The 27,993-nt window shown below is 61.3% G+C and overlaps 12 protein-coding genes across 12 annotated transcripts; 6 read left to right on the top strand and 6 right to left on the bottom strand.

The window, feature by feature from the left end:
* Positions 1 to 62: 62 nt before the first annotated feature.
* On the top strand, positions 63 to 2,286 carry KAR2 (ATPase with role in protein import into the ER; the record flags this gene model as incomplete). Its single annotated transcript, XM_069349530.1, has 3 exons — positions 63 to 277; positions 399 to 684; positions 733 to 2,286. 3 exons carry the CDS (start codon positions 63 to 65, stop codon positions 2,284 to 2,286), a joined length of 2,055 nt encoding a protein of 684 aa, XP_069213074.1.
* Positions 2,287 to 2,845: 559 nt separating this feature from the next.
* DBF4 (Cdc7p-Dbf4p kinase complex regulatory subunit) lies at positions 2,846 to 5,155 on the top strand (the record flags this gene model as incomplete). The annotated part of the gene is made up of 3 exons (XM_069349529.1): positions 2,846 to 3,457; positions 3,508 to 3,709; positions 3,789 to 5,155. 3 exons carry the CDS (start codon positions 2,846 to 2,848, stop codon positions 5,153 to 5,155), a joined length of 2,181 nt encoding a protein of 726 aa, XP_069213073.1.
* A 313-nt stretch (positions 5,156 to 5,468) lies between these two features.
* Q8F55_000877 (uncharacterized protein) lies at positions 5,469 to 8,567 on the bottom strand (the record flags this gene model as incomplete). The annotated part of the gene is made up of 4 exons (XM_069349528.1): positions 5,469 to 6,712; positions 6,752 to 7,015; positions 7,052 to 7,752; positions 7,798 to 8,567. 4 exons carry the CDS (start codon positions 8,565 to 8,567, stop codon positions 5,469 to 5,471), a joined length of 2,979 nt encoding a protein of 992 aa, XP_069213072.1.
* An 825-nt stretch (positions 8,568 to 9,392) lies between these two features.
* Q8F55_000876 (uncharacterized protein) lies at positions 9,393 to 12,244 on the bottom strand (the record flags this gene model as incomplete). The annotated part of the gene is made up of 4 exons (XM_069349527.1): positions 9,393 to 10,371; positions 10,416 to 10,784; positions 10,821 to 10,880; positions 10,920 to 12,244. 4 exons carry the CDS (start codon positions 12,242 to 12,244, stop codon positions 9,393 to 9,395), a joined length of 2,733 nt encoding a protein of 910 aa, XP_069213071.1.
* Positions 12,245 to 12,664: 420 nt separating this feature from the next.
* On the top strand, positions 12,665 to 12,935 carry Q8F55_000875 (uncharacterized protein; the record flags this gene model as incomplete). Its single annotated transcript, XM_069349526.1, has 3 exons — positions 12,665 to 12,700; positions 12,736 to 12,793; positions 12,829 to 12,935. The coding sequence occupies 3 exons, from the start codon at positions 12,665 to 12,667 to the stop codon at positions 12,933 to 12,935; spliced, it is 201 nt and encodes a 66-aa protein (XP_069213070.1).
* A 433-nt stretch (positions 12,936 to 13,368) lies between these two features.
* Q8F55_000874 (uncharacterized protein) lies at positions 13,369 to 13,904 on the bottom strand (the record flags this gene model as incomplete). Its single annotated transcript, XM_069349525.1, has 5 exons — positions 13,369 to 13,434; positions 13,471 to 13,498; positions 13,539 to 13,569; positions 13,606 to 13,678; positions 13,815 to 13,904. The coding sequence occupies 5 exons, from the start codon at positions 13,902 to 13,904 to the stop codon at positions 13,369 to 13,371; spliced, it is 288 nt and encodes a 95-aa protein (XP_069213069.1).
* A 488-nt stretch (positions 13,905 to 14,392) lies between these two features.
* On the top strand, positions 14,393 to 15,580 carry Q8F55_000873 (uncharacterized protein; the record flags this gene model as incomplete). Its single annotated transcript, XM_069349524.1, has 9 exons — positions 14,393 to 14,590; positions 14,623 to 14,874; positions 14,907 to 14,916; positions 14,949 to 15,030; positions 15,062 to 15,144; positions 15,226 to 15,339; positions 15,371 to 15,447; positions 15,484 to 15,512; positions 15,559 to 15,580. The coding sequence occupies 9 exons, from the start codon at positions 14,393 to 14,395 to the stop codon at positions 15,578 to 15,580; spliced, it is 867 nt and encodes a 288-aa protein (XP_069213068.1).
* Positions 15,581 to 16,004: 424 nt separating this feature from the next.
* On the top strand, positions 16,005 to 17,604 carry ALO1 (D-arabinono-1,4-lactone oxidase; the record flags this gene model as incomplete). The annotated part of the gene is made up of 4 exons (XM_069349523.1): positions 16,005 to 16,301; positions 16,367 to 16,861; positions 16,908 to 17,093; positions 17,140 to 17,604. The coding sequence occupies 4 exons, from the start codon at positions 16,005 to 16,007 to the stop codon at positions 17,602 to 17,604; spliced, it is 1,443 nt and encodes a 480-aa protein (XP_069213067.1).
* A 164-nt stretch (positions 17,605 to 17,768) lies between these two features.
* On the bottom strand, positions 17,769 to 18,646 carry Q8F55_000871 (uncharacterized protein; the record flags this gene model as incomplete). The annotated part of the gene is made up of 6 exons (XM_069349522.1): positions 17,769 to 17,954; positions 18,026 to 18,093; positions 18,137 to 18,181; positions 18,218 to 18,341; positions 18,385 to 18,450; positions 18,515 to 18,646. 6 exons carry the CDS (start codon positions 18,644 to 18,646, stop codon positions 17,769 to 17,771), a joined length of 621 nt encoding a protein of 206 aa, XP_069213066.1.
* Positions 18,647 to 18,796: 150 nt separating this feature from the next.
* Positions 18,797 to 19,836, bottom strand: Q8F55_000870 (uncharacterized protein; the record flags this gene model as incomplete). Its single annotated transcript, XM_069349521.1, has 8 exons — positions 18,797 to 18,895; positions 18,963 to 19,054; positions 19,126 to 19,194; positions 19,242 to 19,296; positions 19,500 to 19,532; positions 19,578 to 19,606; positions 19,644 to 19,665; positions 19,831 to 19,836. 8 exons carry the CDS (start codon positions 19,834 to 19,836, stop codon positions 18,797 to 18,799), a joined length of 405 nt encoding a protein of 134 aa, XP_069213065.1.
* A 1,248-nt stretch (positions 19,837 to 21,084) lies between these two features.
* On the bottom strand, positions 21,085 to 22,459 carry Q8F55_000869 (uncharacterized protein; the record flags this gene model as incomplete). Its single annotated transcript, XM_069349520.1, has 4 exons — positions 21,085 to 22,004; positions 22,048 to 22,086; positions 22,131 to 22,388; positions 22,438 to 22,459. 4 exons carry the CDS (start codon positions 22,457 to 22,459, stop codon positions 21,085 to 21,087), a joined length of 1,239 nt encoding a protein of 412 aa, XP_069213064.1.
* A 344-nt stretch (positions 22,460 to 22,803) lies between these two features.
* ISM1 (isoleucine-tRNA ligase) lies at positions 22,804 to 26,672 on the top strand (the record flags this gene model as incomplete). Its single annotated transcript, XM_069349519.1, has 18 exons — positions 22,804 to 23,046; positions 23,084 to 23,156; positions 23,194 to 23,263; positions 23,302 to 23,365; positions 23,406 to 23,553; positions 23,593 to 23,646; positions 23,688 to 23,932; positions 23,972 to 24,107; positions 24,144 to 24,638; positions 24,689 to 25,224; positions 25,389 to 25,586; positions 25,621 to 25,702; positions 25,743 to 25,870; positions 25,925 to 26,044; positions 26,085 to 26,182; positions 26,240 to 26,316; positions 26,374 to 26,475; positions 26,545 to 26,672. 18 exons carry the CDS (start codon positions 22,804 to 22,806, stop codon positions 26,670 to 26,672), a joined length of 2,997 nt encoding a protein of 998 aa, XP_069213063.1.
* Between the last annotated feature and the right edge of the window lie 1,321 nt (positions 26,673 to 27,993).

Here is a 27,993-nt window from a genome sequence, read left to right as displayed (position 1 = left end):
GTCCCTTCTCCACCCACTTCGCCCATCTTCCTTTCTTCAACACACTCTTTTTCTATCCCACCATGGCATACCCCCGTGCCACTATCAGGCCGCGGAGGAGCAAGCAGGCAGCCGCCTCGTCCTCGCTCCTCTCAAAGATCACGCTCGTCTGCTGCGTCCTGCTCGCCATCGTCTGTTTCCTCCCCGTCGGCGCCCAGGTTCGCGCCGCCGACACAAAGGAGAACGACTACGGAACTGTTATCGGCATCGACTTGGGAACCACCTACTCTTGTGTCGCGTAAGTAGTTTTTGTTTGGGCCGTGCGAGTCGAGTCGAGGCGCGTGAGAGAGATCGACGCGACGCGACGAGGCGAGACACGTAAAGGGGCCACGTCGACACGTCAACTGACACAACTACAGCGTCCAGCGCGGCGGCAAGGTTGAGATCATCGCCAACGACCAGGGAAACCGTATCACGCCTTCATGGGTCGGCTTCACCGACGAGGAGCGCCTCATCGGTGACGCCGCCAAGAACCAGGGCCCCCAGAACCCCACCAACACTGTCTTTGACGCCAAGCGTCTGGTCGGCCGCGAGTTCAAGGACTCGGACGTCCAGAAGGACCGCAAGCACTGGCCCTTCGAGATTGTCAACAAGGGCGGCAAGCCCATGATCCACGTCAAGCACAAGGGCGAGTTCAAGGACTTTGTGAGTCGCCCGCCTGTGTCTCTCCCGGAGCCCTGCTGACACATCCAGACGCCCGAGGAGATCTCGGCCATGGTCCTCACCAAGATGAAGGAGACGGCTGAGGCGTACCTTGGCCACAAGGTCACCCACGCCGTCGTCACCGTCCCCGCCTACTTCAACGACGCCCAGCGCCAGGCCACCAAGGACGCCGGCACCATCGCCGGTCTCACCGTCCTCCGTATCGTCAACGAGCCCACCGCCGCCGCCATCGCCTACGGCCTTGACCGTTCCACCAAGTCCGAGTCGCAGATCATTGTCTACGACCTTGGAGGTGGTACTTTCGATGTCTCGCTTCTCTCGATCGAGGACGGCGTCTTCGAGGTTCTCGCTACCGCCGGTGACACCCACCTTGGTGGTGAGGACTTTGACAACCGTGTCATCGACTACTTTGTCAAGCAGTACAAGCGCAAGACTGGCACCGACGTTTCCGACAACAAGAAGGCTCTCGGCAAGCTCCGTCGCGAGGTCGAGAAGGCCAAGCGCACTCTCTCGTCGCAGATGTCGACCAAGCTCGAGATCGAGTCGTTCGAGGGCGGCAACGACTTCTCCGAGACTCTTACCCGCGCCAAGTTTGAGGAGCTCAACATGGACCTCTTCCGCAAGACCATGAAGCCCGTCGAGCAGGTCCTCAAGGACGCCGACGTCAAGAAGGAGGACATTGACGATGTCGTCCTCGTCGGTGGCTCGACCCGTATCCCCAAGGTCCAGCAGCTCCTCAAGGAGTTCTTCAACGGCAAGGAGCCTTCCAAGGGCATCAACCCCGACGAGGCCGTCGCCTACGGCGCCGCCGTCCAGGGTGGTATCCTTTCCGGCGAGGAGGGCTCTTCGGGCGTTCTCCTCATCGACGTCTGCCCCCTTACCCTCGGTATCGAGACCACTGGCGGTGTCATGACCAAGCTCATTGGCCGCAACTCGGTTGTCCCCACCAAGAAGTCGCAGATCTTCTCGACTGCCGTCGACAACCAGCCCACTGTCCGCATCCAGGTCTACGAGGGCGAGCGTTCCATGACCAAGGACAACAACCTCCTCGGCGAGTTTGACCTTACCAACATCCCCCCTGCCCCCCGCGGTGTCCCCCAGGTCGAGGTCACCTTTGAGATTGACGCCAACGGTATCCTCAAGGTCTCGGCCGTCGACAAGGGCACCGGAAAGTCGGAGTCCATCACAATCACCAACGATCAGCGCCGTCTCTCGCCCGAGGACATTGAGCGCATGGTTCAGGAGGCCGAGGAGTTTGCCGACGAGGACGCCCAGCAGAAGAAGCGCATCGAGACCATGAACGCCCTCCAGAACTTTGTCTTCACCCTCAAGTCGCAGCTCGCGGACGACAAGGGCCTTGGCGGCAAGCTCGACGCGGCTGACAAGAAGACGATTACCGACGCCCTCAAGACTACTCAGGACTGGCTCGACGCCAACCCCGACGCCGAGGCCGACGAGTACCAGGCCCAGCTCGACGACATTCAGGATGTTGTTGGCCCTCTTACCTCCAAGCTTTACGCCGACGGTGCGCCTGGTGGTGGCGCTGAGGACGAGGAGCCCTCGTACTCCCACGACGAGCTCTAAGCAGCTAGTCCATATTGCATAAATCCATAGCAGCATGCAGCATCGCATGACGAGAGATGAGGGAGGGGGTGGGGTGGAGGTGGCGCCACAGTCGCGTGAATTGCAGCCGATCGCTCAACTGAATAGGGCGCCCAGGGTTGGCATTGGAATGGCTAATGATGGAGAATCTGAGTAACGCATACATGTGCACCTTCAGCTGCAGTTTAGCAGAGCAGCGCAGCAAAGGAGCACCAAAGCCGATGTTTGCCTTCCATCAAAATCACTTTGGGTCGTGTTGACGTCAACCTCGGTCATGTCGTACAGTGGCCGCGGGATCAAAACCACGTGTTGAATGTTTGAACGAGGCTGGACGCGCCTGCCCTTGATGGCGGCAAGTTCCTGAAAGGGGCAGCGAGACACCACCAGAGCACACACTGGCCACCACCACGGCCACTGGCGGGCCAAACTCTTGCCATCCCAACATTCAACACACGGTCGCTCATCTCACATCACAACCTTCCCTCGTCTCCTTTCCTCCCACCCCTCCCCCTCCCCCACACCCACCACAGCGTCGGGTTCTATGTCGGCCATCACTAGAACCCGGACCGACCCCCTCCAACTGCACGCGCACACCGCCCATGGCCCATCACTCCAGCCGTCCCTGCCCCGCTCGCCAGACGTGTTTGTCTCTGCAGCCCTCCCAAAGGCAGACATGATGAACAGCGCGACCAAGGCTGCTATGCCAGCCGAGCGCGGCACGGCCAAGGCCGTCGTCGACGGCAAGCGCGCCGCCGCCGGTGCAGCGGCCGAGCCGCGCGCCGCGCTCACCCGCGTAAACGTCAACGTCGCGCCAACGACCCTGCAGAGGCGCCTCCAGACACGCTCGCACGCCGCAAAGTCGATCCCGCAGCCCGCCGCCGTGCCAGACGTGTTCGACCCCGAGCCGCCAGCACGCCCCACGGCGCTCGGCAAGCGGCCGCGCGAGCGCGAGCGCACCGCGCCCACAACGTCCACGTCCAAGCGTGCCCGCGCCGAGGCCGCCGCGCTCGCCGCAAAGAGCCACAAGCACGAGCAGGAGCAGTGGCTCGCAAAGTGGCAGAAGGTCTTCCCCACGCTCGTGTTCCACTTTGAGATTGGCGCAGAGGAAGGCGTCGGGCGCAACCTCAACCACCGGGTCCAGCAGATGGGAGCGGTAAGTGTTGCGGCGGGTGGTATGCAGAGCTCGCACTGATGCTTGCCCAGCGCGTGGACCAGTTCTTCTCGCAGCGCGTATCGCACCTCGTGGTCAAGGGCGGCGCGTCACCTCACAAGCCCCGTGCTGTGCCATCGCAGCCAAAGCGCGCGGCCCGCGAAGCGGACAACAACCCCTTCTTGGATTCCACGGGCGTGACGGACCTAGTGCAGAAGGCGGAGAAGCTAGGGATCAAGGTGTGGACGGTTAAGAGTGAGTGGTTTTGTGGACGTGCGGACTCCTCTCGTCCGCACCGGCTTAGCTGTGTGCAGCGTTGCTTACACCTCTTCAGAGCTCACCGACATGCTCGACCAGCTTGCGCCAGTCGGCAACGCTGCGGGCGACTCACTCTCCCACCTGCTCGCCGATGAGAAGATCCACGGCACGCGCGAACGCGACTTTTCAGCACCGCGCCCCGACTACTACTACTTCAAGCCTGGGAGCAAGTTCTTGCTCATCGAGGACGCGACGGCGCGTAACAGGCCAGTAATGGTCAAGGAGTACAACTCGAAGGACCACAAGGACTGGCCCTGCGTCCATGAGCACTTCCTCCGGCTCACCTCGTCGTCATGCGTCCCAACCTCGGTCCGATCCGACAACCTCGTCAAGGATCTGCGCGAGCGCGCAATGTCGCTGTATGTCGATCGCGTCCCCTTCCGCGGCGAGGAGCCACCCCACCCGACCATCAAGCGCTCCCAGTCGCTCCGTGACCTGTCCCTCACGCCATCCCTTCCCGAGGCCGAGCCGTACCTCAAGGCGTCGGGCAACAGCGTCGTCATCACCTCGGCCATTGCGTCGACGTCCACGGCCAACACGACGCCCGGCACTTTCGTTGGTGGCGTGCCTCAGCTCGGCGCGAACAAGGACCGCGCCATCATGCAGATGAGCAAGCGTGTCCAGGTCCTCAAGGGCAATGCGCGCCTTGCTGCCAGCGGCAAGAAGCCGGTTGGCACTGAGAATCGCGACCCGAATGAGGCTGGTCCGTCCACGTTACGCCGTCGCAAGTCGACTGGCATGGACGCGCCGACCGCGCCGGTCAAGGAGTTCCTCTCGCAGACCCAGGTCGTCGCCATGCTCAAGCAGCTCAAGGCGCCCACGACAATGGCCAAGCCAACATACGACGAGCGTGTCCGCAACCGCGAGCACGTCGACGCGGGATGCAAGCGCAAGGACCAGGACACAGCAAGCGGGTACTGCGAGAACTGCCGCGTGAGATACCAGGACCTGTCATTGCATGTCGCGTCCAAGAAGCACCGCAGATTCGCTGCCAACCCCAAGAACTTCGCAGACCTCGACGACATGCTCCAGTGTCTGCAGAGACCGCCAAACCCGGCCATCTGCTACGACGTTGAAGTCTGCCGACCCTGTTACCGCCTGCATGACAAGGACAAGGAGTGCGGACGGTGCACCGACAACCCCGACGTGTTCTCGTCGCCGCCCCCGAGCAGCAGTCGGGGAAGCAGTGTTCATGGCAGCGCGCAGAAACCCCGCTACGATGTCGAGCCAATGGACGAGGATGACGACGAGGACGATGATGAGGAGCAGGACGAACAGGACTTTGAGAACGAGGAGAGCAACATGGACGAGGGCGCCGAGGCTGCCGACGGCTGGGTCGAGCCGGCGATCCAGCCGGTCGCTGTCGCCGTTGCGGGCGCATAGTCCCTGCCTCGCAGTACCAACCACCTACCCCAGCACGAGGGCACCAGCCCAGCCCACGACACACTCATTGAGACGATTGCCCAAGCACTTTTGGCACCTTGACCCCCACACACTTGGTAACAGCACTTGTCCACCAGCACTTTGAGGAGCGCTTCTGTGCGAGCGCTTTTGTTGATAGTTTTTGACATGTATTAGCATTGCACTGCTTTACTCCGGCGCATACGACACGGATACCCTCTATTGCATCTGCTCTTCTACGCATATCCCGAAATGTACAGTGTATGTATAGGTCTCACTCCGCTCCTCGACACCCTCAGTAGAGCCAGTTGAAGATCCAGAGGGCGACGAGCACGAGGCCAAGTTTTACGCTGTTGTGGCGCTCGGCGAGGCTGAACACGTTGGTGAGGAACGACATGACCGTGTAGTCTGACCACTTTCGTGTGTGCGTGTATGCGCCGGACGACGTGCCGGCGCCGCTGGGCTCGTCGGTTTCCTTGTCCTCGCCAGCCGCCTCGCCGTTGCGGTCCATGAGGGGGATGCTTTCTGGCGCGGCGGCGCCGTCCTTCTGCGCGTCGCCCGCCGGCGCCGTGACGGGCGCGGGGAGGGTCGGCGCCTTCTTCTTGCCGACTGACCACTCGGTGATGTCGCCGGTCGCGCCCGACACCTTGTACGAGAGCCAGATGAAGCACACGGACGAGATGACGAGGTTGGCGGGGCGCCACTTTGTCGCGGGGAGGACGAGGAGGATGGCCTTGGTGTCGGACGCGAGCCAGCCGTGGAACTGGAGAATAAACGTCTCGAGCGAGATGGTGCCGACAAAGCAGAAGAGCTCGGAAGAGCACTGGCGCAGCAGGGCCGAGGCGTTGCGCAGCACAACATACGACAGGATGGGCACGATCGACACGAGGGCGTTGTACTTGTTGTACTCGAACTTGTGCAGCGAGAGCTCAAACCAGAAGTACCAGACGAAGCCGAGGGCGCTGACGCCGACGGCGGCGAGGCGAGCGTTGTTGAACCAAGGACGGTCGGGGATGCCCCACTCCTTGGCCTTGATGTAGGCGTAGGCGGCAAACATGCCGCCCCACACAATGTAGAGGTCGAGGCTGACGCGGAAGGACCACTCCTTTGCCGACCACTGGATGCGGAAGACGAGGTTGAGGACCTTGAAGATGCCGGCCATGAGGAAGGTGTAGTGCATGAACACCGAGTGGAGGCCGGCGAAGAAGACGAGCTTGGGGACGAGGAAGGCTGGGCGATCGTTGTACTTGCTTCCAATAGCCATGACCGAGTAGATGATAATGTACCAGTACGAGACGAGAGGGGCAAAGTAGTAGAAGGCGTAGTCGGTGTTCATGGTGTAGGGGAGCACGACCGACAGGAGGTTGAGGCGGACGAGGACCATTGCGATGCGCTGGAAGCCAAAGTCTGCCTTCTTGTAGTAGAAGAAGAAGTGGCCGTAGCCAGTCATGAAGAGGTACGACGCGACGAGGATGCGGATCGAGTTGTAGATGCCGGAGATCTTGGACGCTCCGAAGAAGTGGTAGATGAGGATGGCGACTGGGTGGGTCAGCTACAGCACTCGCATCTGCGACTTACTCTGCATCCAGCCCTTCCACTCGTCGGTGATATCGCGGTTAAGGAAGCCGAGGTCCTTGCCCTTGTTCTTGACAGTCACGAGGCCGGCGATGAGGGCAAGGACAGTGAGCGAGCCAAAGATGTAGGCGTCGTAGTCCTTCTGCTCCTTGTTGAAGATGGTGGTGCGGTCAGCGAGGAAGAGGTACACCATGGCGAGGCCAAAGGTGCTGATCGCGGATGCGGCCTTGGTTGACGGGATGAGGCGGTGGACAAAAGACCCAGTGGCTGGAAAGTCAGCAGAGCCACCACGAGCCCACTCACGAATCTTGGAGCCAAAGACGTAGGTCAAGGGTGCCCAGACACCGAGGAAGAGGAGGATGAGCGCCTGGAGGGGGCGGATCGTCTTGTAGCGCGCGCAGCAGGCGCCTTGCTGGCCCTTGTTGCGCAGCGCGTCGTTGCATCGCCAGCCAAGCAGCAGCTCGGCCTGCTTGTTGACAATCGTGTCCGAGTAGTGGAGGCCGTCGGTGGTGTGGTTGTCAACGAGCAGATCGTTGAACACGGAGGGGAGGATGATCGGGGGCGGGTTCTCCTCGTTGAGCTTTCCCTCGAGCACGGCGTTCATGAGCTCGACGTCCGAGTGGTGGATCTGCTTGCGCTCGGGGAGGAGCTTGTCCTCCACCGGCCTCATGACGGGGAGGAAGATGACGGCGTCCGACAGGCCAAAGTCGCCGGCGGCCTGGCGCGCCGCGATGTTGCTGTTGTCGGGCAGGACGCCGGGGAAGAGGCTGAAGTGTGTCGTCTTCATCGAGTCCCATGGCTGGAGGATGCGCGCGCGCGGCGTGCCCTGGTTTGCTCGGAGCTGGTCAAACGTCTTGCTGATCGTCTTTGTCCATGCGCCGAGGGCGCCAGAGCTGGGGTGTCGGAGGTAGTGCAGCCCCGAGCCGATGACGAGCAGCGAGGTGGGGCTGGCGGGCGTGGTCGAGAGGAACTCGTTGGTCTGGGTCGAGTTGAGGAAGGGGTCCCTGGGCGTGTGAGCAATAGCCAACACCTCCCCCCATCGCACTCACCACCAAAAGTCAATGACCAACGCCGCGCCGCTCTTGGGTGTCGGCTCTCCCTTGGCGCCAAAGATAGCCACGCGGTTCGTGTGCTTCTCGCCGCCGTTGAACTCCCACTTCTTATCGTACGGGTTGTAGTCCTTGTCGGTCGCGTTTGCGTTGACCGCGCGCACCGTGGCAAAGTAGAGCTGGCGGACCGACGAGTCGCCGACGAACACGATCCGGCGATCCTTGCCAGCGTTGGGCGTGTTTGCGCCCGGCGAGCTCAAGCAGCCCGCCAGCGCGGCGGCGCCCACGGGTTTCTGGTAGCAGCCCTCTGGCTGCCAGTTGCGATACGTGCCCGGGTCGAGCCACTTGCCCTCGGTGAGGAGCGCGTTGCAGTGGTACGGGTCTGCCCAGTCGAGAAAGGCCCAGCGCAGCACGTTGCCCAGTACGACGGCGGCCACGACCGTCGCACACGCGTACTGGTACCAGAGGGGGTTGAGGCGCGCCGCTGCGGCCGAGGTGCGCGCGCCCTGCGGCGACGGTGCTGGCATCGGGTGTGGTGGTGGTGGAGAGGCCGAGCGGAGGCCACTCGTTCGGCGGTGGTGGATCGTGTCGGCCGGGCTGTGGACCTGCGTCGTGGACGAGTCTGACGTTGAGCGCTGTGGGGGCGGGGGGATGCTCGCTGCTGCTGCTGTTGGTGCCGTTGGAGACGTTGCCGGTGCTTGCTTTTCAATGTCGCGTGGAAGTTGAGACGAGGAAGACGGCGGCGGCGGGGACTGCTTTCGTGAGCGCATCGATCAGGGGCGGCGGTTTGCGCGCGTCCTGGCGAGCGGGCGTGCGTGCGTGCGACGGGCGACTGTTGGCGGCCACGAGGCCACGAGACTCGGCACCTGTGCTGTCGACGGTTGTTTTTTTACTACAGCCCTGAGAGGGAGGCGTGGAGGCGGCGTCGATGCAAGCGACGGCGGCGAGGTCGAGGTGGGTGGGAGTGGTGGGTAGTGGTGAGAAGGATGGTTGAGAGTTGGGCCAAGGTATGCATCCGACGACAGCGTCGTGGTAGCAGCAGCAGGAATAGCAGTCTCTGCCGAAACAAGCCCGCCAGCCAGCCAGCCAGCCTTTCTTTCGTGTGCTCCGTCCGCACCGCCATGACTCTGCAACCGCCGTCGCTCCGGGCTCTCTCTCGTCTAGAACTGCCCGACGCGGCGCGCGCGCGCGCGACCAGGGCCATCATTACCGCGCGACGGACGACCTCAGGGAAACTATAAAGTAAAGTCAGACTTGCAACCCCCAAGGCACTCGAGACAATCAATACCTCTGGACCACCCTGCAGGATGCTGCTCAATGCCCGCCCGCCCGCCCGCTCATCCTAACCACCACGACACGACCCGTTGTTGACAACATCAACATCAACGCCACTTGGCGCTCCTTGACCGGGTCCGTCCGGTAGTGGGTTGCCTACTCCATGTACCCCCCTACACAAGCCCACACACCCACACCCATGCCCCCCACCGTGTTCCACACCCTACAGACATGATGCATATTGTGCAGAAAGGCATACAAGAAACAGGCAGCCTTGCCTGCTCAATCGTACTTTTAATGGCCCCCAAACGCCCACCCCCTCACTTGACCTCGGTCAACAAGTAGCGCACAACGGCGCTGACCTGCTCCCCCTTCTTCACCATCCCTTCGAGCACATTGACGCGGCGTTCCACATCCAGGCGCTTCTTCTCCTGCGCCTCCTTGCCCCGGTACAGGTACTCGAGCACCTTGCCGCCAGCCGTCATTGCCTCGCGCGTCTGCTCCGGCAAGGGCGCGAGCAGCTCGGCCAACTCGGCCAGCTCGCGCTCACTGGCGACAGGCGCCGCTTCGCTGGCGGCGTCCGTCCCGGGCCCGCCATTCTCGATCTCATCCTCCATCGCAATGCCATCCAGCACCTTGAGAACCTTCTTGACACACGTGTCAATCCTCGCCGAGGTGAGCCCGCGCCCGAAGAGAGTCTTTTCGAGATCGCCCCCAGTGATGACAGCCTCGTCCGTGGCGTACAGGTCAGCCTGCAGCTGGCGGCGCGAGTGGTCGAGATCCGTCGCAATCAGGCATGTGTGGGCGATCCAATTGGTCTGGTCATGCTTGACAAAGACATTCTTCACCAGGTTGATCTGGGCCTCGACCGTCTTCTTGCTGAGCTTGATAGGGAACTCTTGGGGTTCAGAGGCCGAGTTGGAGAGGGGCCCCTCATCGGTCGCCGCCGCGGGCGCCGCTGCTGCCACTGCTGCTGTTTCCGTCGGTGATGGCTTGGGTGCGAACGCAGCCTCTTGATCGCGTTGGCCGGTCAGAGGAGTAGGAGGAAGCGCGTGAGGGAGATGAGAATTGAGAAGCCTGTTGCCCTGGGGAGCCGGTGGCGTCGTGGCTGGGGCGTGGTCGGCATTCGCCGCGGCAATGGCGCGAGAGCTTGCGTCCGCGCCGTCACTAGGTTGCGTAGTGGGGTGAGAGTCGTGAGAGGGCAACGACTGTTCAATGGGTGTGCTTTCAGCGACGTCAGACCGCACGTCCGAGCGACGGCGCTTCTTGGGGGACGGTGTTGACACCGACGACGCGGGGCTGTGGGGTTAGGACATGAGTAGCGTGATCAGGAAAACACGTACGGTGAAGAGAAAGGCTTGATGTCTGCGCGCTCCTCTACCGGGCGCTCCCGCTTGCGGTTTGCGTCAGACTTTGAGCGTTCATTAGCCCGACGTCCACCAATGGCGTAGTCGGGGAGGTCAGGCAGGTCTTGCGCGACGCTCAGCGGCACGAGCCGGTCAGCATCAGATTCTACCACTGTCAGAACGCCAGAGAAGCCCTTCCAGATGGCGAGGTCTGGAGCGTTCTCGAGGGCGAAGGGCGTGTCGAGGCGGATCGGCCGGCGGTGCAAGGCAGCAACGGCAGCCGTGCCCGAGGTGACAGGGTCGTCGTAGGCGACGAAGGCAAACCTGGGCTTGACGGGGGGAATGGAGAAGATGTCGACAGAGAGACTAGCTGTGAGTATGCAGACGCGGCACGCCACTTACATCTCGCCAAACTGTGCAAACAGGATGCCCAGGTCCTTTGCAGAGACGTCATCGGGGAAGCTGCTGGGTCAGATGGGAGGGAAGATAACGAGAACCTACTTGGTTACACAGAGGGCACCAGCACGCGGCTGAATCCCCTCATCTTCAGGTTCAGCCTCAGCCGCAGCCTGAGGTGGAGGAGGGGACTGGGCAGCAGGTGGCGGGGTAGGAGCCGGTGGTAACGGCTTGGGGCGGTTGAACGGCGACTTGCGGCGTGATGGGTCGGCGTCGCCTCTCTGCCATGGTCCCGCTTCTGTGCTGCCACCGGGCGCGGGCTCACCACCGCCAGGCCGGTTGTAGACCTCGTCGATTGTGCGCTCCTTTCTACGACGCTGGTAGCTGTTTAATGCTGCCACGGTGGAAATCTTCTCCGCCAGCGTCAGGCCTTCGACCTCGCTTTTCTTCGGGAGGTAGGCGATCGTCATGTGCGCCTTGAGGAAATCAGAGCAGATCTCGCGCCACAAGGCGCAGAACTTGATGCTCTCGGGTCTGGACGACGTGTCGATGCTGACGATGGCTGCGGGCGAGTTGGTAAACAGCACAAACTCGTGCGACATTGGCTTCTGCGTCCGAATCGACTGCTTGAGTTGGTCGGCAAAGCCTTCAACGGCCTTGATGATACCACCGAGTTCGGTCCCAAGGGCGTCGGTGGGTCCAACGCACGCTCGCAGCTTGGCGCCAGACATGCCCGAGTCGATGATCCATTCGACGCCAGCGGCCCAGCCCTCGCCGGCTCTGTTCGAGCCGTCCGAGTACCACACCGAGGGCATCATACCCGTCTGGCAAATGGCTCTGTGGATGTCGACCGCATCGTTCGGGTTGACGGCGACATACTTGGTGATAGGGAGGTGGCTGGGAGGGAGCTCGTGAACCGTAGCTGTGTAGGTGCCGATCTTGGCCGTGGTTGCCGGCGTGAGCAGGGGCAGGTCGTGTGCTTCGCCAAGTCGCTGTGCGGGCCTGTGCGAGGGCGGCGCCAGCGAGTGGGAGGACGGCAACGAGTGTTTTGGTGCAGAGTACGACGGCTGGGGCGGGGGCGCAGAGCTGCGGATCTGCGGCGCGCCAGGGTCGTACGCCGACTGGTATGGGTCGTATACGTCCTGGTCGAGCGACTTGCGCGGCGCGTCGTAGGGGTACTGTCCCGGCGGTGGTGGCAGAGCCGGTCCGTTGGGGTTGTACTCATCATAGGGGGAGGGGTTGTGGAACGTGGGCGGTGGGGGTGGAGGGCCGCCGTTGAAGCCGGCGGTGGGAGGGAAGGGGGGAAAGTTGCCCGCTGGAGGTGGGAAGGGCGGAAACTTTGGTCTGTTGTCGCCGCCGTACGAGTTGTTGCCGTAGGGGGGTGGGCGAGGGGGAGGGTATCCGCCTCCACCACCGCTGTAGCCGCTCATTGCGAGGCGCGAGGCGTCGAGGCGGGGGAGGGATGAGGGTAGTGGTAGTAACTGGTCAAGTCAAGAAGTAGTGTGTTGCTCTAGCTTAGTAAGACTCAGAGACGTGGGGGGTGCAATGAGTAGGGGGTGTCCAAGATGGGCGTAGGTGGTGGTTAGCGGGTGACGCAGAGTGTTTGCGAGGAAAGAGTGAAAGAGAGAGAGAGAGAGGACGAAAGGAAGGAAGGAAGGAAGGAAGGAAGGAAGGAGAGGGATGGTCACCTCGTCCACCGGACTCCGTCGAGCGCGCCTCACTGTGGAGGAGCACTTATCCAGTCCCCCGGTCTAACAACTTCCGTCTCGACCTCGACCTCCATCCGGCCTCGCCGATAAAGACACTCCTGTCCTCCGTCCCAGTCGTCGACCTCGTTCAGCAAGCACACCATGGCCCCGCTCACCGCCGACGCCAAGCGCCTGCGAGTGGGTGCACCTGTCGATCATCGCTGACCCACCAGGTCATCATCGTCTCGTTCCCCCTCCTCGTCGTCACCTCGGCTATCCTCTACCGGCGGAGTGAGTCCCCCGGAAAGCAGGACGCTGACAGCCAGCGTACATGGGCGAGAAGCAGCGCACGATTCCGCGCGACACGGACAGCGGGCGGGCAGAGCTGCCTAGTATCCTCACTGGCGGGGGCGGCAAGCCGGGCCAGCAGTAGCACGTCGGCTCGCGGCAGCTGGCCAGACGCAGACGGCTCAAGACAATCACCAACACCACAGCATGGGCGCGGAGATGACGCAGGCAGCGTTGCTCCCCGCCCCCTCACCCCACATAGCATAGATAGGATTAGAATGCACAGTAGCACATCTCAGGCCTGTTGCCTGTGCGGGCATCTTGGGTCACACACTCGCAAGTCGCCCAGCTGCGCGCCGCCGTTGCCAGCCGCGCTCCCAGCCGCGCTCGACCCAATCCAGTCACGTCAGCCTGTTGCTCTCTGCGATCTCTGCCCAACTGCTCGTCAAAACCCCGCGCAGGCACCTCCACCACGCCAAGTCAGCACCTCGGACCCTGCTCCCCTCTCTCGCCATCTCTCTCGCCGCTCTAAGCTACGCGCTGATCATCAAACACTATCGTGTCTTTTAACCGTCCGATTACTGCTTGGACGCGGGCAGGATCTTGGTGCCGGGGAGGACGTAGGGGTTGAGCGAGTAGTTGCACTGGGGGTTAGGTTGTGTCGCGGACGGGGCACCTACGTTGGAGTACGCGACACCGGCTCCGAAGCTGCGAGGTTAGGTATGGCGCTGAGTCAGCAGCAACTCACCCAGTCGAGAGGGCGACGGGCCATCCGCGGCCTGGGTTGTCAGTGCGGGCCAGCGTGTACAACTCACGGCGGAAGAGGATGACGGACGCGACGACGCCGACGCCGAAGCCGACACCGGCGTTGACGAGGAGGTCAGCGAGCTGCGGGGTGAGCGGGTGCGGGGGTGGCGTAGCTATGCGCTCGCCTGCGGGCGAGCACCGACAACACGACTCACGCAGTTGTCGAACTGGGACGCGGCGTCAGTACTAGCCGGTGGGAAGAGGCCTGCCCACTCACCTTGCGCGCGATCTGGTCCTCGGAGGGGACGGGCGCGGCGGGCGCGGCGGCGGGGGCGGGGGCAGCAGGGGCAGCGGCGGGGGCGGACATTGCGGCGGCTGGATGCGTTGTTGGGCAGAGAGCGTGTCGTCGAAGACGTCTGACGTCGAGCCGCGAGCGAGCGCTGCCTGGACGGCGACGGCCTGCGCTGCGGGAGGGCTCGGAGTTGTGCCATTGGGCGGTGGGTGGCTGGGGCGACCGTGGGAGAGTTGAATGGGGGCCCCGTATTGACATTGAGTGAGAGGAGGTGATGGAGTGAGGGCTGATCGCGATCGCTCAGTCGCGCATCGTGAGCAGCTTGCATGCAATGCACAGGGCGACGACGGGAATGGAGCAAGGAAACTCCCCAAGTCGTGTGTCCGCTCCACGCCAGGTATCCCACTCCCCAGTGGCGAGTGGTTTGCTGTCGCTCACCCCGCCCCCCGCCCCATGTCGCGGCCTGTGCGCGTGTAAACAAAGGAGGGCGGTCACCTTGCCATCATGACAGTCGCTCAACCTCTCTCAACTCCCTTCATTGACCTCGTCGACCAGCTAGCCCCATGGCCCCGCCGACGCCGATACCCGCGCCTCAGGCGGCGCACGGCGCGAGCCTCACGCCGAACCACTTCCGTCCGTCCGCCCGCGAAGCACCGCTCACGCCAGAGGCCCACACCATCATCGCCGCGTGCATCTACATCCCCGTCGCGCTCGTGGCGTGGAACCTGCCGGTGGTGCGGGACGCGCTCGCGGGACTCAAGGTGGGTCCTGCCCCGACTCGCTCACGCCCCAGCTCTTCGTCGTCGGCGCGCACGAGCTCTTCCACCTCGCCGTCGGCGTCGTGTGCGGCGGGCAGGTGACGACCGTCTGCATCGACCCCAACGACGGCGGCGCGACCACCATGACCAACCTCATGCGCACGACCCCGCGGCTGTATGCCGGCCCAGGGCCGCTCACGTACGCGCAGCTGCACTGGTCGCCGGCGGCCGTGGCGACGCTGACGGCCGGGTACGTTGGCTCGTCGGCGCTTGGGTTCTGCTACGTTGTGGGTTTGGTTGCTGGCGCTGCTGACGGCAGTTTGCGGCGTGTGAGTTGGCGGAGGGGGCCAGCTTATCCCAGTCGATATTGTCGCGAGCAAGGTCGCCTCGTTCACCATCGCCGTCGGGCTGCTCGTGCCCATCATCCGCGCCGACCACTGGATGTGCGTGGGGTGAGGGACTGGCTGACACTAGTGCCTACGCGTCCATTATCGCGTCCGAGGCCCTGCTCATCGGCCTCTGGTTCGGCGACCACGGCAACGCGCTGCGGTTCTACGGTGAGTGCCGGGAGCAAGGCCAGGCTGACGGCAGTGCTCTTCATCGGTTGGTCCCACTCGGCCCGGCCCCGCTCACCCCAGGCATCCTGCACCTCTTCTACACGGTGTGGGACTATGTCGACGAGCGGCTGTTCGACAAGCGCAACACGTCCGACTGCACCGAGTTTGCCGGCATGCTCGGGTGGTCCCCGGACGGTGCGTGCGGGGGTGATCTCGCTGACGGTAGTCTGGGCCATTGTGTGGTTCTGCTGGGAGAGCGCGCTGTTCGTGACCGCCATCATCGCGGGAATCGTCGTGTTCCAGGTGGGTGTGGTTGGGAGCGGGCTGCTAACAGTGCAGAAGACGCCGGAGAAGATGTACGCCGATGCGTGAGTGGGCCGGAGCCACCTTCGGGAGGTTATTGACGCGGCCCAGCGCAGGCTTCCTGCCGACGTAGGCGATAGCCCTGCCTGCCTGCCCCCGCTGAATGCATACCATAGACTTACTTACCTCTGCCTGGGTGTATCCGGCGACTGGAGCCGACTGACGTGATTGCAAGCCATGTCCGACATTTGACGAGTGGCGGCAGGCCCGGGCGGCCAGCTGGCGACAGCGACGACGCGGCGCACCAAAACAAAAAGTCAGGAATGCTTTGTCGATGTCGTGCCAAGCTGCGTTGTGTAATCAAAAAGTTCGGCCGGCGCAGTAATCGACCGATCGGGTGCTCCATCGCGTCCTCCATCGCGCACTCACATCTTGTTTGTGCACTACCTACTCTCGTACATCACCGACGACAAGGCAGGCGAGGCATAGCTGTACATCCAGCGCAGGCAGCACGCACGTTCGCTCCACCCCCCTCACCCTCTCCCCCACCCTTCGCCATGGGCCTCGACGACCTCACGGCGGTCCCGACGCCCGAGCTGCAGCGCGCGCTCGAGGCCATCTCGGTCCCCTCAGCCTCGCCGCTCGCGTCGTTCGCAAACTGGGCGCGCACGTTCGCGTGCCGCCCACAGCGCGTGTTCGCGCCCAAGACCGAGCTGCAGTGCCGCCAGATCATCGAGCTCGCGCGCCGCGAAAAGGCGACCGTGCACCCCGTCGGCGTCGGCCACTCGCCCTCAGACCTCGCGTGTACCGACGGCTGGCTGGTGCGCATGGAGGGGGTCAAGGGACTGATCAGTGTGAGTGGCGTCGCCGGCTGTTCGCTCTCTCGCCGCTGTCGTTGTTCTCTCGCTCACCGCTGCAGCTCTCGCACACCGCCAACACGGCCACGTTCCGCGCCGGCACGACGCTGCACGAGGTGCACGCTGCGCTGCTGGCCGCCGAGCCGCCGCTGGCGCTGCGCAACGTCGGCTCGATATCCGACCAGACGATCGGCGGGCTGATTAGCACGGCGACGCACGGCACCGGCGTGGCGTACCAGGTCGTCTCGGGCGACGTGCGCTCGCTCGACCTCGTGCTGCCGGTCGCCGGCGCGCCGGTCGTGCACGCGTCGCCGCTCGACGACCCCGAGCTGTTCAAGGCGACGCAGTGCGGCCTCGGCGCCACGGGCCTCATCCTCACTGTCGAGATCGCCGTCGAGCCCGCGTACCGCCTCGAAGAGCACAAGCAGAGCTATGACAACCTCGACGACGTGTTTGAGAACATCCAGGAGATCAAGGGCAGCGCGCAGCACGTCCGCGCGTGGTGGTACCCCTCTGCGCGGGGCATCATCGTCGCGCGCGCGAACAGGACCTATGTCGTGCGTACCTAGCCATCACGGGGGAACAACCAAACTGACTGGCCAGCCACCTGCGCCCAAGCCCTCTCTCCTCGGCCACTTCCTCGGCTTCCACGTCACCCAGTTCCTCCTCTTCGTCTCGCGCTACTTCCGCAACTTTACGCCGTACGTCGGCCGCTGGGCCTACTTCCTCGCGCGGGGGTCGCACACGGCCATCGACCACAGCCACAAGATCTTCAACTTTGACTGTCTGGTGAGTCGCGTCCTGCGGGGGCGCAGGCTGACCCCAGTTCCCGCAGTACACGTCCGAGTGGGCGATCGACGCGTCGCAAGCCCGCGCGACGCTCGACGAGATCAAGAACTGGCTCGACGACGAGGCCGCCGACCCCCACGGCCAGCGCGTCCACTTCCCCATCGAGATCCGCTGGAGCGCCGCCGACGACATCTGGCTCTCGCCCTCGCAGGGCCGCGAGACGGTCTGGATCGGCCTCGTCACCTTCCGCCCGTACGGCCTCGCCGTCCCGTACCGCAAGTTCCAGAACCGCTTTGCCGAGATCTGCGCCGCGCACGGCGGACGCCCACACTGGGCAAAGGAGCACAACCTCGCCCCCAAGGGCGTAGAGGCCCTCTACCCCAAGTTTGACGACTTCCGCCGCGTCGTCGCCCGCGTCGACCCAGACGGCGCCCTCCGCTCAGAGTACACACGCAGACACTTTGAGGGCGAGGACATTGACCCACGCCACTTCAAGCCCCACCGCGCATGAGCGAGCATGAGCGCGAGCAGTGATTAGACAAACTTTATAGATGGGTTCAACGTGTGGGACTAGGGACTACAGCACATGCATACATGCAAGATATGACAGGCACAAGAAGTGGCACAAGAAGTATACAACAGGAGGTTATAGTACAGTGAAGGGCTGGCATGTCCTCACTCGTCGTCCGAGTCGTCGAGCCCGATTAGGCGCTTGCCCTTGTTGCGGGTCTTGCCCGCAGAGAACCTCTTGGCCCACGGCTGTTCGCTGTAGTCGGGCTCGTGTTCGTCGTCGTCGCCGCCTCGAGACTTGCGCTTCGGCTTCCTCTCGTCGCGCAAACGCACTTTGCCCGCGTCGTTGGCCTTGATGTCTTTGAGGTCCGGTCGTTGGGCAAGAATCTGGGGTCAGCTACCGGCATGTAAGCACAGCTCACCTTGAGGCCAATCTCAAAGATCTCCTTCTCTTCGGCAGAGTCACGGAAGGCACTGTCGTGTTGGAGGGCTGGCGAGTTAGTGGTGAGAGCACGGATCAAGACAACACTCACACGTCACGCCAAGCTGCTTCAGTACATCGTCGTCGGTCTTGGGCTCTGCGCCGGTTAGCGGGCCTCACAGCACGGACCCACTCTGAGCAGCGCCGTCCGAATTGATCTCGGACAACAAGCTCTCGTCCTCGATCGACGACATCAAGGAGACCTGCTTCATAGCCTTGGCGCGGCGCTGTTGCAGCACCTGCTTGGCAACGTCGTCCTGCGTCGTCAGCATTGAGGAAGTACAGGCAAGAAGAGCTCACATCGGACTCCTCGCCGTCCACGTCTGGCTCCTCGTCGTACTCGCCCTCGATGAGGTCGTGGCGGATCTGGTCTTCTGCAAGCCGAATTCGGTCAAGCTGTGGGTGAGCCTAGCACAACTGGGTAACCCACATTTCCCTTGACAAAGCCCTGCGGATCGAACTTGAAGATGTTGTGCACACCAAACAATTCGCCCTTATCCTCCTTTGTCTGGGCGCCCTCGTATCCAGTGTGGGTACGGCGCTCAAAAGTCCCATCGTTCATCTGCCGAGCACGCTGCTGTTTGTAGACTATTTATCAGCGACGTCTCGTCCGACAACTCACTCTGGCGCTCGTACATGACCTCCTCGACGGTGCCCTGCCCCACGAGGCGATAGACATCGCTACCTGTCAGCAGCGCCACAAAGGCTACTCTTACACTGGGCGCTTCTGGCCGATCCTAAAGGCTCGATCCATGGCCTGAAGGTCGTTTGCAGGGTTCCAAGACGGGTCAAAGATGACGACTTTGTTCGCCTGAGGTGTCAACTGAGGCTCTTGCGAACGAGCAACAAGCTCTCACCGCCGTAAGGTTCAGACCCACCCCGCCGGCCAGGGTGCTGACAAGCATTACGAACATGTCCTCGTTCGGATCTTGGAACTTGTCCACCATGGCCATGCGGTCCGTCTTGTCAACTTCACCCGAGAACACATCGGCGTCGACACCGGCCACTGGCGGTCAGCCTCTCATCTCTACAGCAGCTTACAATCATCCGAAATGTCGATAAATTCTTTGATCATCTTGAGCAAACGGACCGAGTTTGAAAAGATTAGCACTGAGGGGTTAGGGTATGTACGTGGACGACATAGCAGCCGAACATACCCTTGTTGTTCTCCTCCTCGGATTGCCTCCACTGCTTCAGCAGGGTCTCAAGGAGCTGCGTATGTCAGTACTTGCAACACCTGATCAGCCACGCACGATCCATTTGCCGCAGTTGGCTGGATCCCTGTTCGTCAGCCGTGCACTTCGCTGTGTTTGTTCACAATGTAGCCTCCACTGGGTTGTGGAGCGAGGGGTCGTATGCTGTCCCAAGCTAGGCCCTCTGTCAGTGCGTGGCCGGTGTAACTTCACTCTACCCACACAGAACTCAAAGACGCGCTTGCTGATTTGTTGCTGGGCTGGTCAGCAAAGGCGCGTCTGCGCTTGCGGGTCACGTACCGATCTGACAGTGTCCCCTCGCCCTGAGTCTGTCAGCGAATGTCAGTCCTACACACCCTCGCATACCTGGGTAAAGGAGGGCAATGTGCTAGGAAAGTCAGTCCTGCCGGGCCGAACGGCACCTACATTTGCCACACGCCCAAGCGCATCAAACATCTTCACTACGGCCGCATTGTAGTTGTCACCGACAGAGTTTTCCTGGTAGCAGCACGCTCGGCGGCTGATAGGTGAGCACCAAACTAGTGGCATTTACGTACATGTTCCCCGAATCGCAGTCACAAGGGTCACGAGCTTTGAGAATGAATTCCACATCTGAGTTGGGGTGTCAGAACCAGTCCCCATGGCAGCCGGCTACCTACCAGGTGAGTCGATGATCCTTTGATACACCGCGGCTTGGTTCCGGCCGAGTGGGCAGAGAACGACCAAGTCGCGCTTCTGAGGAAGCTGAAGGACGTGTCAGCCATCGTGGAAAGGATGTCACAACCTACTTCGTCCGCAATGAGACGCTTGTCTCGGCGAAGATAGAAGTGTGGGAGAATCCTCTTACTGACTTCTCCCGTGCGCATCTGCAAACATCAGTAACGGCCGTGACGCCAGCCCAGACGCACTATTGCCTGAACAACAGCTTCGACTGTCCCGTCATGCCGATGCCCTCGTTTAATGGGATTGACCGCATAGTTCCTCCATTGCTGTAGGGTGCCAGCCCAGCCACGTCGGACCTGGCACATGGGTCAGCATCAGACAACGAAGGGGTACCCACAAAGTCCAGGATGCTCCACATTTCCTCCATGCGATTCTGAATCAAAGTGCCAGTGAGAGCAAAGCACGCTTGGGTTCTCATCTTCTTCACAGCCAGAGTTAGAAGGCCGTCTGGTTTCTTGAGGCGATGAGCCTCGTCGACCACAATTATGCTTCTCGTGTCAGACAGCAGAAAAGGTGAAACAGATCAACTTACGAGAACTCGAGGTCTTTCAGTGCATCGCTGTTCCTCGCCATCAGGTCACTTGAGATGAGAACTGGGTGTCAGACAGCGTATTCGTGATCTGACATACCGATGTCCAAATAACCGCCGAGCATCTGCTCCTTCACGGCCTGCTGGTGTTCCGTGTCCCATACTTTGAACTCGAAGTAGCCCCACTGCCGAAGGTCAGAAAGCGCGTCGTGAGAAATCTCGCAGACTCACGGTATCCAGTTCTCGGCACCACTGTGAATGGTTAACAACGTGCAGATTGCTCATCGGATCTCCATGTACTGACGTTGGGGATAAGCGAGGTTGGGCACACAATCAGTGCGGTGGGCCACTGTCGCGGAGGCAATCGCTCGCCACTCCGCCGGATGAGATTCTTACGGCGACCTTCATCTTGTGACGTTCCTGTCTTTCGCATCACAGCTGAAAGCTGTAAAAGTCAGCAGACACTTGATGCTGTCATATGGCCAGGCTTACAAAAGAAATGACCTGGACTGTCTTGCCGAGACTTCTCGTCAGCATGCGACTCCACTCACGCCCTCACCCCATGTCGTCTCCCAAGATTCCGCCAACGCCCTGTTTGTACTTGTTGTAGAGGAACTGCGTTCCATCGCGCTGATAGTCTCGTAGGAAACGATTGATAGACGCGGGGATTGCCATGGCCGGATTCTCTTTGTCGAGAAGATACGGCCCTCGCAGCCTCTGCTCTGGCGTTGCGGGGAAGTTTGGGCGCTCCTGCCATTTGTCGACACTTTTGCTGATTGAGTCCGTCGCCCTTTGTGATGGTTCCCCAGTTGATATTGAGGCTTTTGTCAGCGTCGGCCATCGGGGTAACTTACAGTGGAACAGGTCGTCGTCCGAGTACTGCTCATCTTCCTCACCGTCGTCGACGACACTGCTGGCGTCTTCCACAACGGCCTGCGGCGCAGTCTTGGTATCAGACGCCCACGGCACGGTGACAATCATGTCCTCCTCATCGTATTCGTCGTCATCCTCAAGTGCTTCGGATTCGGCGCTCTCGGCACTGTGGTCATCGGTTCGTGGCAGATAGTCTGAGTTGACCACCGGAGCGTCATGACAGGCTTGGTCCCACCGGCCTTCGAGAGGTGAAGGAGCAGCCGATCCAGAGGACGTTGGGATTCTTGGCTCCGTCTTGGCCTCGACCTCTGGTTTGATATCTGGCTTGACGTCCAGCTCAACTTTGGTCTTCAAGTTATGTTCAAATTTGGGCTTCACGTCGAGGTTGATATCTGGCTTAATGTCGAGCTCGGTCTTTGGCTTGACGTCGATCTCAATGTCTGGCTTCACGTCGAGTTGGATATCTGAACTGGGATTAGGGTTCTTCCCGAGAGGTGAATGGGGTTCGCTCATCCGTTCTCGCTTCGACTTCGACTGGCCGCGGCGGTTCGGCTTCGCCTCAGCCCCTCGAACCAATGAGACAGGGGTATCGACACGAGTTCCTGTGATATCAGCTCCACCCTCAACACGCTGGAGGGTACGCACTCGCCAGCAGTGGAAGCGGGTCGAAAGGGAGCATGACCTCTGTGTCATGTTAGCAGCGGAGGGCCTCGCCCCCTGATACTCACGACCCTCGTACTCCACGTATCCCCTCTCGTCACCGGAGCTCAGCTGTTCAGAGGTGACGGAGTTGCTCCTCCGGACTCTACCCTTGCCCTTCGCAGCCTTGGGCACGATCTTCGGCGGCAGCTTCTTGGCTGCGAGCCCCTGCTTCTTCCGTTCCGCATTCTCCTCGCTGACCCGCTTGCGGGCCGCTGCGTTCTCCTGCACTGCAGCGTATTCTTTCGCTTCGGCAAGCGCCACCACCTCGAAGTCGTCTTCGGGCACTGGAAGGGTAAGCGGCTGCCATGAATGACATTGGCACAAGGCGCGTACCTGGTGACGCCCGCGTCCGCATGATAGGGTTTGGTTGTTCTAGTGATGTCAGGAGGACAAGTGATGACGACACATACTTGGCTGGGCAGCCGAGGGCCGTGATGACCTCGACGAGCTCGACGACGGCTTGGACAGCCTTGCTCTGCTCATCGTGGCTTGTGGAGGGGATGTAAGGGCGAAGTGAACAGTTCGAGGTGGAGGTTTGCCAGTCAAAACAATGTCGAGCGCGTCTGTCCCGAGTCGCGTCATTTAGTTTCCCACGGTGGTCTAGCGCACCTCCATCTGATCGGTTCGACCTCTGTCGATATTTCGGATCGACCCGACAGACTTGCTCGAGCGACCACCATCCTTGCATCGACACCGGCCATGACTCGCCTTCTCGTAGCGCACGGGCTGCGATACGGGCTGCGTGCTCAGGCCTTTACCAGGACCCCGACTTGCGTGCGGTATGCGAGCGCCGCCGCGGCTCCCGAAGCCGCCCAGGACAAGAAGAAGTATTCGGCTTCCTTGTTGTTGCCGAAGACCGACATGCAACTGCGCGTCAAGAATGCCCCGGCTCTCGAGGCCAAGTACCGCGATAGGACGACCCACGAGCTCTATCGCGAGCAGGTGAGCCAGCCCCGGGCGCACAGAACTGACGAGCCAGTATGATACCAACCAGGGCAAGGTCTTTGTGTTCCATGACGGCCCGCCCTATGCCAATGGCAACCTGCACATGGGTGCGTTGGGTCCTGTGCTCACGTGCTGACCCAGCAGGCCATGCTCTTAACAAGATTTTGAAAGACATGATCAACCGGTACAACGTCATTCGTGGACGGAAGGTCCAGTGGGTTGACGGAGGAGGGAACCCCGTCTGACAGACAGCTACGTTCCCGGTTGGGACTGCCATGGTCTTCCTATTGAGCACAAGGCGTTGGCCGCCCTTGGAGTGAGCTGGAAGAATCACGAGCATTGCTAACTGTCCCCAGAAATCACACACTGCTCTCGACCCCATCAGCGTCCGTACCGAAGCCAAGAAGTTTGCCCTGGAGGCCATCGACATCCAGAAGGCCGAGTTCAAGCAGCTTGGAGTTATGGCGGACTGGAACAACGAGAAGGGCGTTTACCGGACTGTTGGTGCGTTTCACGATGGAGCGGCAGAAGCTGACTGCACAGATCATGACTTCGAGCTTCGGCAGCTGCGGCTCTTCCAGAGCATGGTTGCCAAGGGTGAGACGAATGATAGCGAGTCCTCCTCTAATGTACCCCAGGATTCATTTCGCACCGCCTTCGTCCGAACTACTACTCCCCATCATCTAGGACTGCTCTTGCGGAGGCCGAGCTCGAGTACAAGGACCTCACATCTACGTCGGTCTACGTGGCGTTCACAGTGGAAGACGGAGATGCCTCCCCTCGCCTGCAGCAAGCCTTGTCCAAGGGGCGCCAGACAGTTCCTGATGGAAAGTTGCATCTCGCCATCTGGACAACCACCCCGTGGAGTTTGCCAGGAAATATGGTCAGCTTTTGCCCGAGGACGATGAGCTGACAGTCGCAGGGTGTGGCTGTCGGCACTGAGCTTGTCTATGTCGTCGCCGTGGATGAGAGTAAACGACTCCTAGTTGTCGCTGAGGAGCGCTTGAAAGAATTGCAACAACTCGCTGGCCCTCTCGAGGTCGTCGACAAGCTGACTGGTTAGTCGTGTGCCCGAGGGACAAGCTGACCCCCAGGCGAGGATCTCATTGGCACCAAGTACACCCACTTCTTCCACCCTGCATCCTCCAGCAACGAGCGCCCGAGCGTTTTCCCAGCTGAATACGTCACTTCAGACTCTGGCACTGGACTCGTTCACTCTGCTCCAGCTCATGGCCACGAGGACTATGAGTCGTTCCAGGCCCTCGGACTGCTCAAGGACGAGCTCCGATGCCCCATCGACGATGATGGCAAGTTTACTAGCGAGGTTCAGGCGTGGTCGGGGCACGAAGACGCTGCCGCCTTGGTTGGTCTTCCAGTCCAGAAGGCGGGCTCCAAGGCGATGATTAAACTCCTCGAATCGAACAATGTTCTGCTGGCGAAGGAATCCATCCGCCACCGCTACCCGGTGGACTGGAGGACGAAAGAACCTATTATTATCAGGTCGACTCCTCAGTGGTTCGCCGATGTCGACTCGCTGAAGGACCACGCCGCTGAAGCGATCTCAAATATTAATTTCATTCCAGCGAGCGGTAAGTTTGGGTTATCGATTCGTTAAGGAAGACGAGTGCTGAAGCCACAGGTCGAACGCGTCTCAGTGCCACGGTATCTTCACGATCTGAATGGTGCATTTCGCGTCAGCGAAGCTGGGGCGTGCCCATCCCTGCTCTCTTCAACGCAAACGGCGAGCCACTTCTCACGGTCGAGTCCATAGAACACATTCTTGGCGTCCTCGAAGAGAAGGGCATTGATCACTGGTGGTCTGGTCCCACCGAGGACTTTATTCCCCCCGCTCTCAAGGGGGAGACATATACCCGCGGCTACGACACCCTCGACGTTTGGTTCGACAGCGGAACGTCGTGGACTCTTATCGAGGCTGCCCACCTTCGTTCCGACGATGAGCCCCTGGCCGATGTGTACCTCGAGGGTTCCGACCAGCACCGCGGCTGGTTCCAGTCGAGCCTTTTGACGCGTCTTGCGTCTCTCGAGGGACGCCAGGCCGTCGCTCCGTACCGCAACCTCATTACCCACGGATTTACCACGGACGAGACTGGTGCGAAGATGAGCAAATCACAGGGGAACGGCATGTCGCCAATGGATATCGTCAATGGCACCAAGGTGAGTATTTTGTGAACATTTCCGTTGCGGTGGGCATGCCCATCCTACCCCTACAACGGTGGTGAAGGGGCCGTGATTCCCGGCACCTGGCAAGGACCTACGCCCTACTGCCGAGTGCCTGCTAAAAGGTGTTTTCTGGGTCACTATTTTCTGACTCACCGCAGAGTACCCCTGCGCGCGGATCCGACACTCTGCGTTTGTGGGCCGCGGGAGTCGACTACACGCGGGACGCGTCTATCGGTCCGTCGAGCATTGAGCACGCCTCTGAGCTCCTTCGTAAACTCCGCAGCAGCATGCGGTTCATCATTGGCAACACTTCCAGGGCGCCACCTCCAGCTCTGGCCGACGTCGAGCTTTCCATTGTAGGTGATTTTTCGGGATATTTCTGACAAGAAGGCGGAAAGGTACATTCTCCACTTGCTGAACCAGCTGGAAGGGGATGTACAGACAGCGTATGACCAGTTTGCTTTCAACAAGGGTTTGTCCGAGCCTGCCAGTAAAACTCTAACGTCCAATAGTTGTCCAGAGCGTCTTCACATTCCAGTCTACGTTGTCGGCGTGGTACTTTGATGTGGTGAAGGACTCGCTCTACTGCGACCCTGTGGAAGGACCGCGACGACAGGCCATTGTGGCTACTCTGAGTCACGTAAGGAGACCCCTGACTTTGAGGAGACACTGCTGACACCGCGGCTTATGATAGGTTGTGAATGCGCTCGTCAAGATGACCGCGCCTATTGCGCCACACCTTGCTGAGGAGGTTTACGAGGCGTCGGGGTCACCCGCGAAGTCGTCAGTCTTCCTTGATCATTGGTCACCAGAGGTACGATTGTTTCCCGGTTCACAGCGCCCTAACTCCCTAGACGACGTGGCTTGACCCGGCGGCGCACGAGGAGATGACCGCTCTCCTGTCTGTGCGCACCGAGCTGCAGAAGCTGTTGACGCACGCACGCGAAGCAAAGTAAGTAAAGGAGAAAAGGAGCTTCAAAGGCACCAGTGGCTGACCTGGGAACACCAGGCAACTGCGCGTAGGGACAGAAGCCTCTTTGCAAATCGCCTCCAGCGGAGACTTGAGCCGCCTTCTGGTGCAGAACGGTAAGGGCGCGGAGGATAGACGCTCGGAGAGAAAATTATTGACAACGCTTGTTTCAGAGGCACTACTTGCTAGCATGTTTGGCGTGTCCGAGGTCCAGTTAGCGCCCGAGGTCGAGGCTGTCACGGAAGGGTGGTCGTATGTGGCTCCCGTGGAAACCTGTACGTTGGACAACGCGGCGGCCGCCGCTCCGCGGTGCCGGGTGACAAGTGTGGCTGACGGGTTTGTAGCCAAGGGGTCAGCGGAGCTCACTGTCTCGGCGTCGACCAAGAGCCCGTGCCCCCGATGCTGGTTGCATACCGCGACAGTGGCAGGCGCATTGTGTCACCGCTGTGAGACAGTTCTCAAGACCGCGTAAGCAACCGCCACGAGCACTTGAAGCCATCCCCACACTACTCTACTCTCAACATATGCATTGCAGTGACCCACCATCGAGTGGGTCTCTTCCCCGCCGTGCATGGCTGTGGTCGAAAGGAGCGGGTGACGCGGTGTGGGCAGGCGGAAGAGGATAGAAACAGTGGGGAGGAGGGTGCGGGCCTTGGCCAAGCAGGAGCGCAGGATGATCTCATCGCGCGGTGGGATCGGTGGGCCACGACGGAGGCGTGGCATTTGGGGCAGAGGGCCGAGCTGCATGGGTCCGATCCGCGTCGCACGGCGATCTGGTGGCGCTTGCTGGGTGATGGGCATTCCTTGCAGCGTTAGATCCGAAGTGGGCTTTTGCGAGTGCCGCGGCGTGGCGTTTGGGCGAGTGGGATGCTCCGAATTCCGCGCGCCGGCTGTTGGTGGGTGGGTGGGTGGGGTGGGGGGTGGTGGAATGGTATGGTGATGCCGGCTGGCGGCCATGTCCGGTGTTGGAATAGTGGATGGGATGGATGCTACCGACCGCACAAGCAGCACGTAGATCGGGGATCAGGGTTGTGCATCGATTGTACATACGTCAGGGGTCGTCTGTAAGTTTTATTGTGGGCCTGGTGTTACGTGAAGCATGGTGGACGGAGGCAGGCAGGCAGCCAGTGAGCGCCGAATTAAGCGGCGGCGGCGGCAACGGAGGGATGCATGCGTGCGTGTTACTCTTGTTGCTTGTGGGGGGTACTGCTGTAACGACGGACGACGACGTGTGTTGCTGTATTCGAACAAGGGGATGCAAGGGAGGGGGAAGAAAAGAGTTACGAGTTACCTGAAGCGAGGCAGGGCCCAGGGCCCCCCGAGAGCCCGAGAGCCCGACCGAGAGTGAGCCAGCCCCGAGCCCGGCTGGCTGGATTGGATGGGATGGCTCTGCCTACGGGATAACGGACAGGACGAATGGAGCACACGGCACTAGGCAAGGGTGGCGGCAAGGGGAAAGGCAAGGCAGGCAGGAGTAACGAGTGTGTGTCATTCGAGAGGCTCCGCTCCTCTGCCTCCCCTCCGTCATTGTGCCTGGCAACCGACAGTGGCCAGCGACCCGGCGACCCCGCCCTGAGGGAGCGAAGCGGAGCCCGTTTGCTGGAATCTGATGAGTGCGAGTCCAGCAGCGAGACGCGCATGCAACCAGCAACCAGCCAGCCCAGTCAGCCGGCGGCCAGTGGCGGCGCACGCTGCCGCTCGTTTGCCCCCCCCCCTGCCGACACGCCCAACCTCCATCTTTGTTCATCTCCGTTGGGATCAGCAAAGCACCGCACCGCACCACACCGGCCGGC

The sequence above is a fragment of the Vanrija albida genome (genome assembly GCF_041260175.1).
Source record: "Vanrija albida strain AlHP1 chromosome Unknown contig_1, whole genome shotgun sequence".
Classification (NCBI taxonomy): Eukaryota; Fungi; Basidiomycota; class Tremellomycetes; order Trichosporonales; family Trichosporonaceae; genus Vanrija; species Vanrija albida.
The sequence above is the reverse complement of the archived record's forward strand: the minus strand, read 5'-3'. Positions and strand labels throughout refer to the sequence as shown.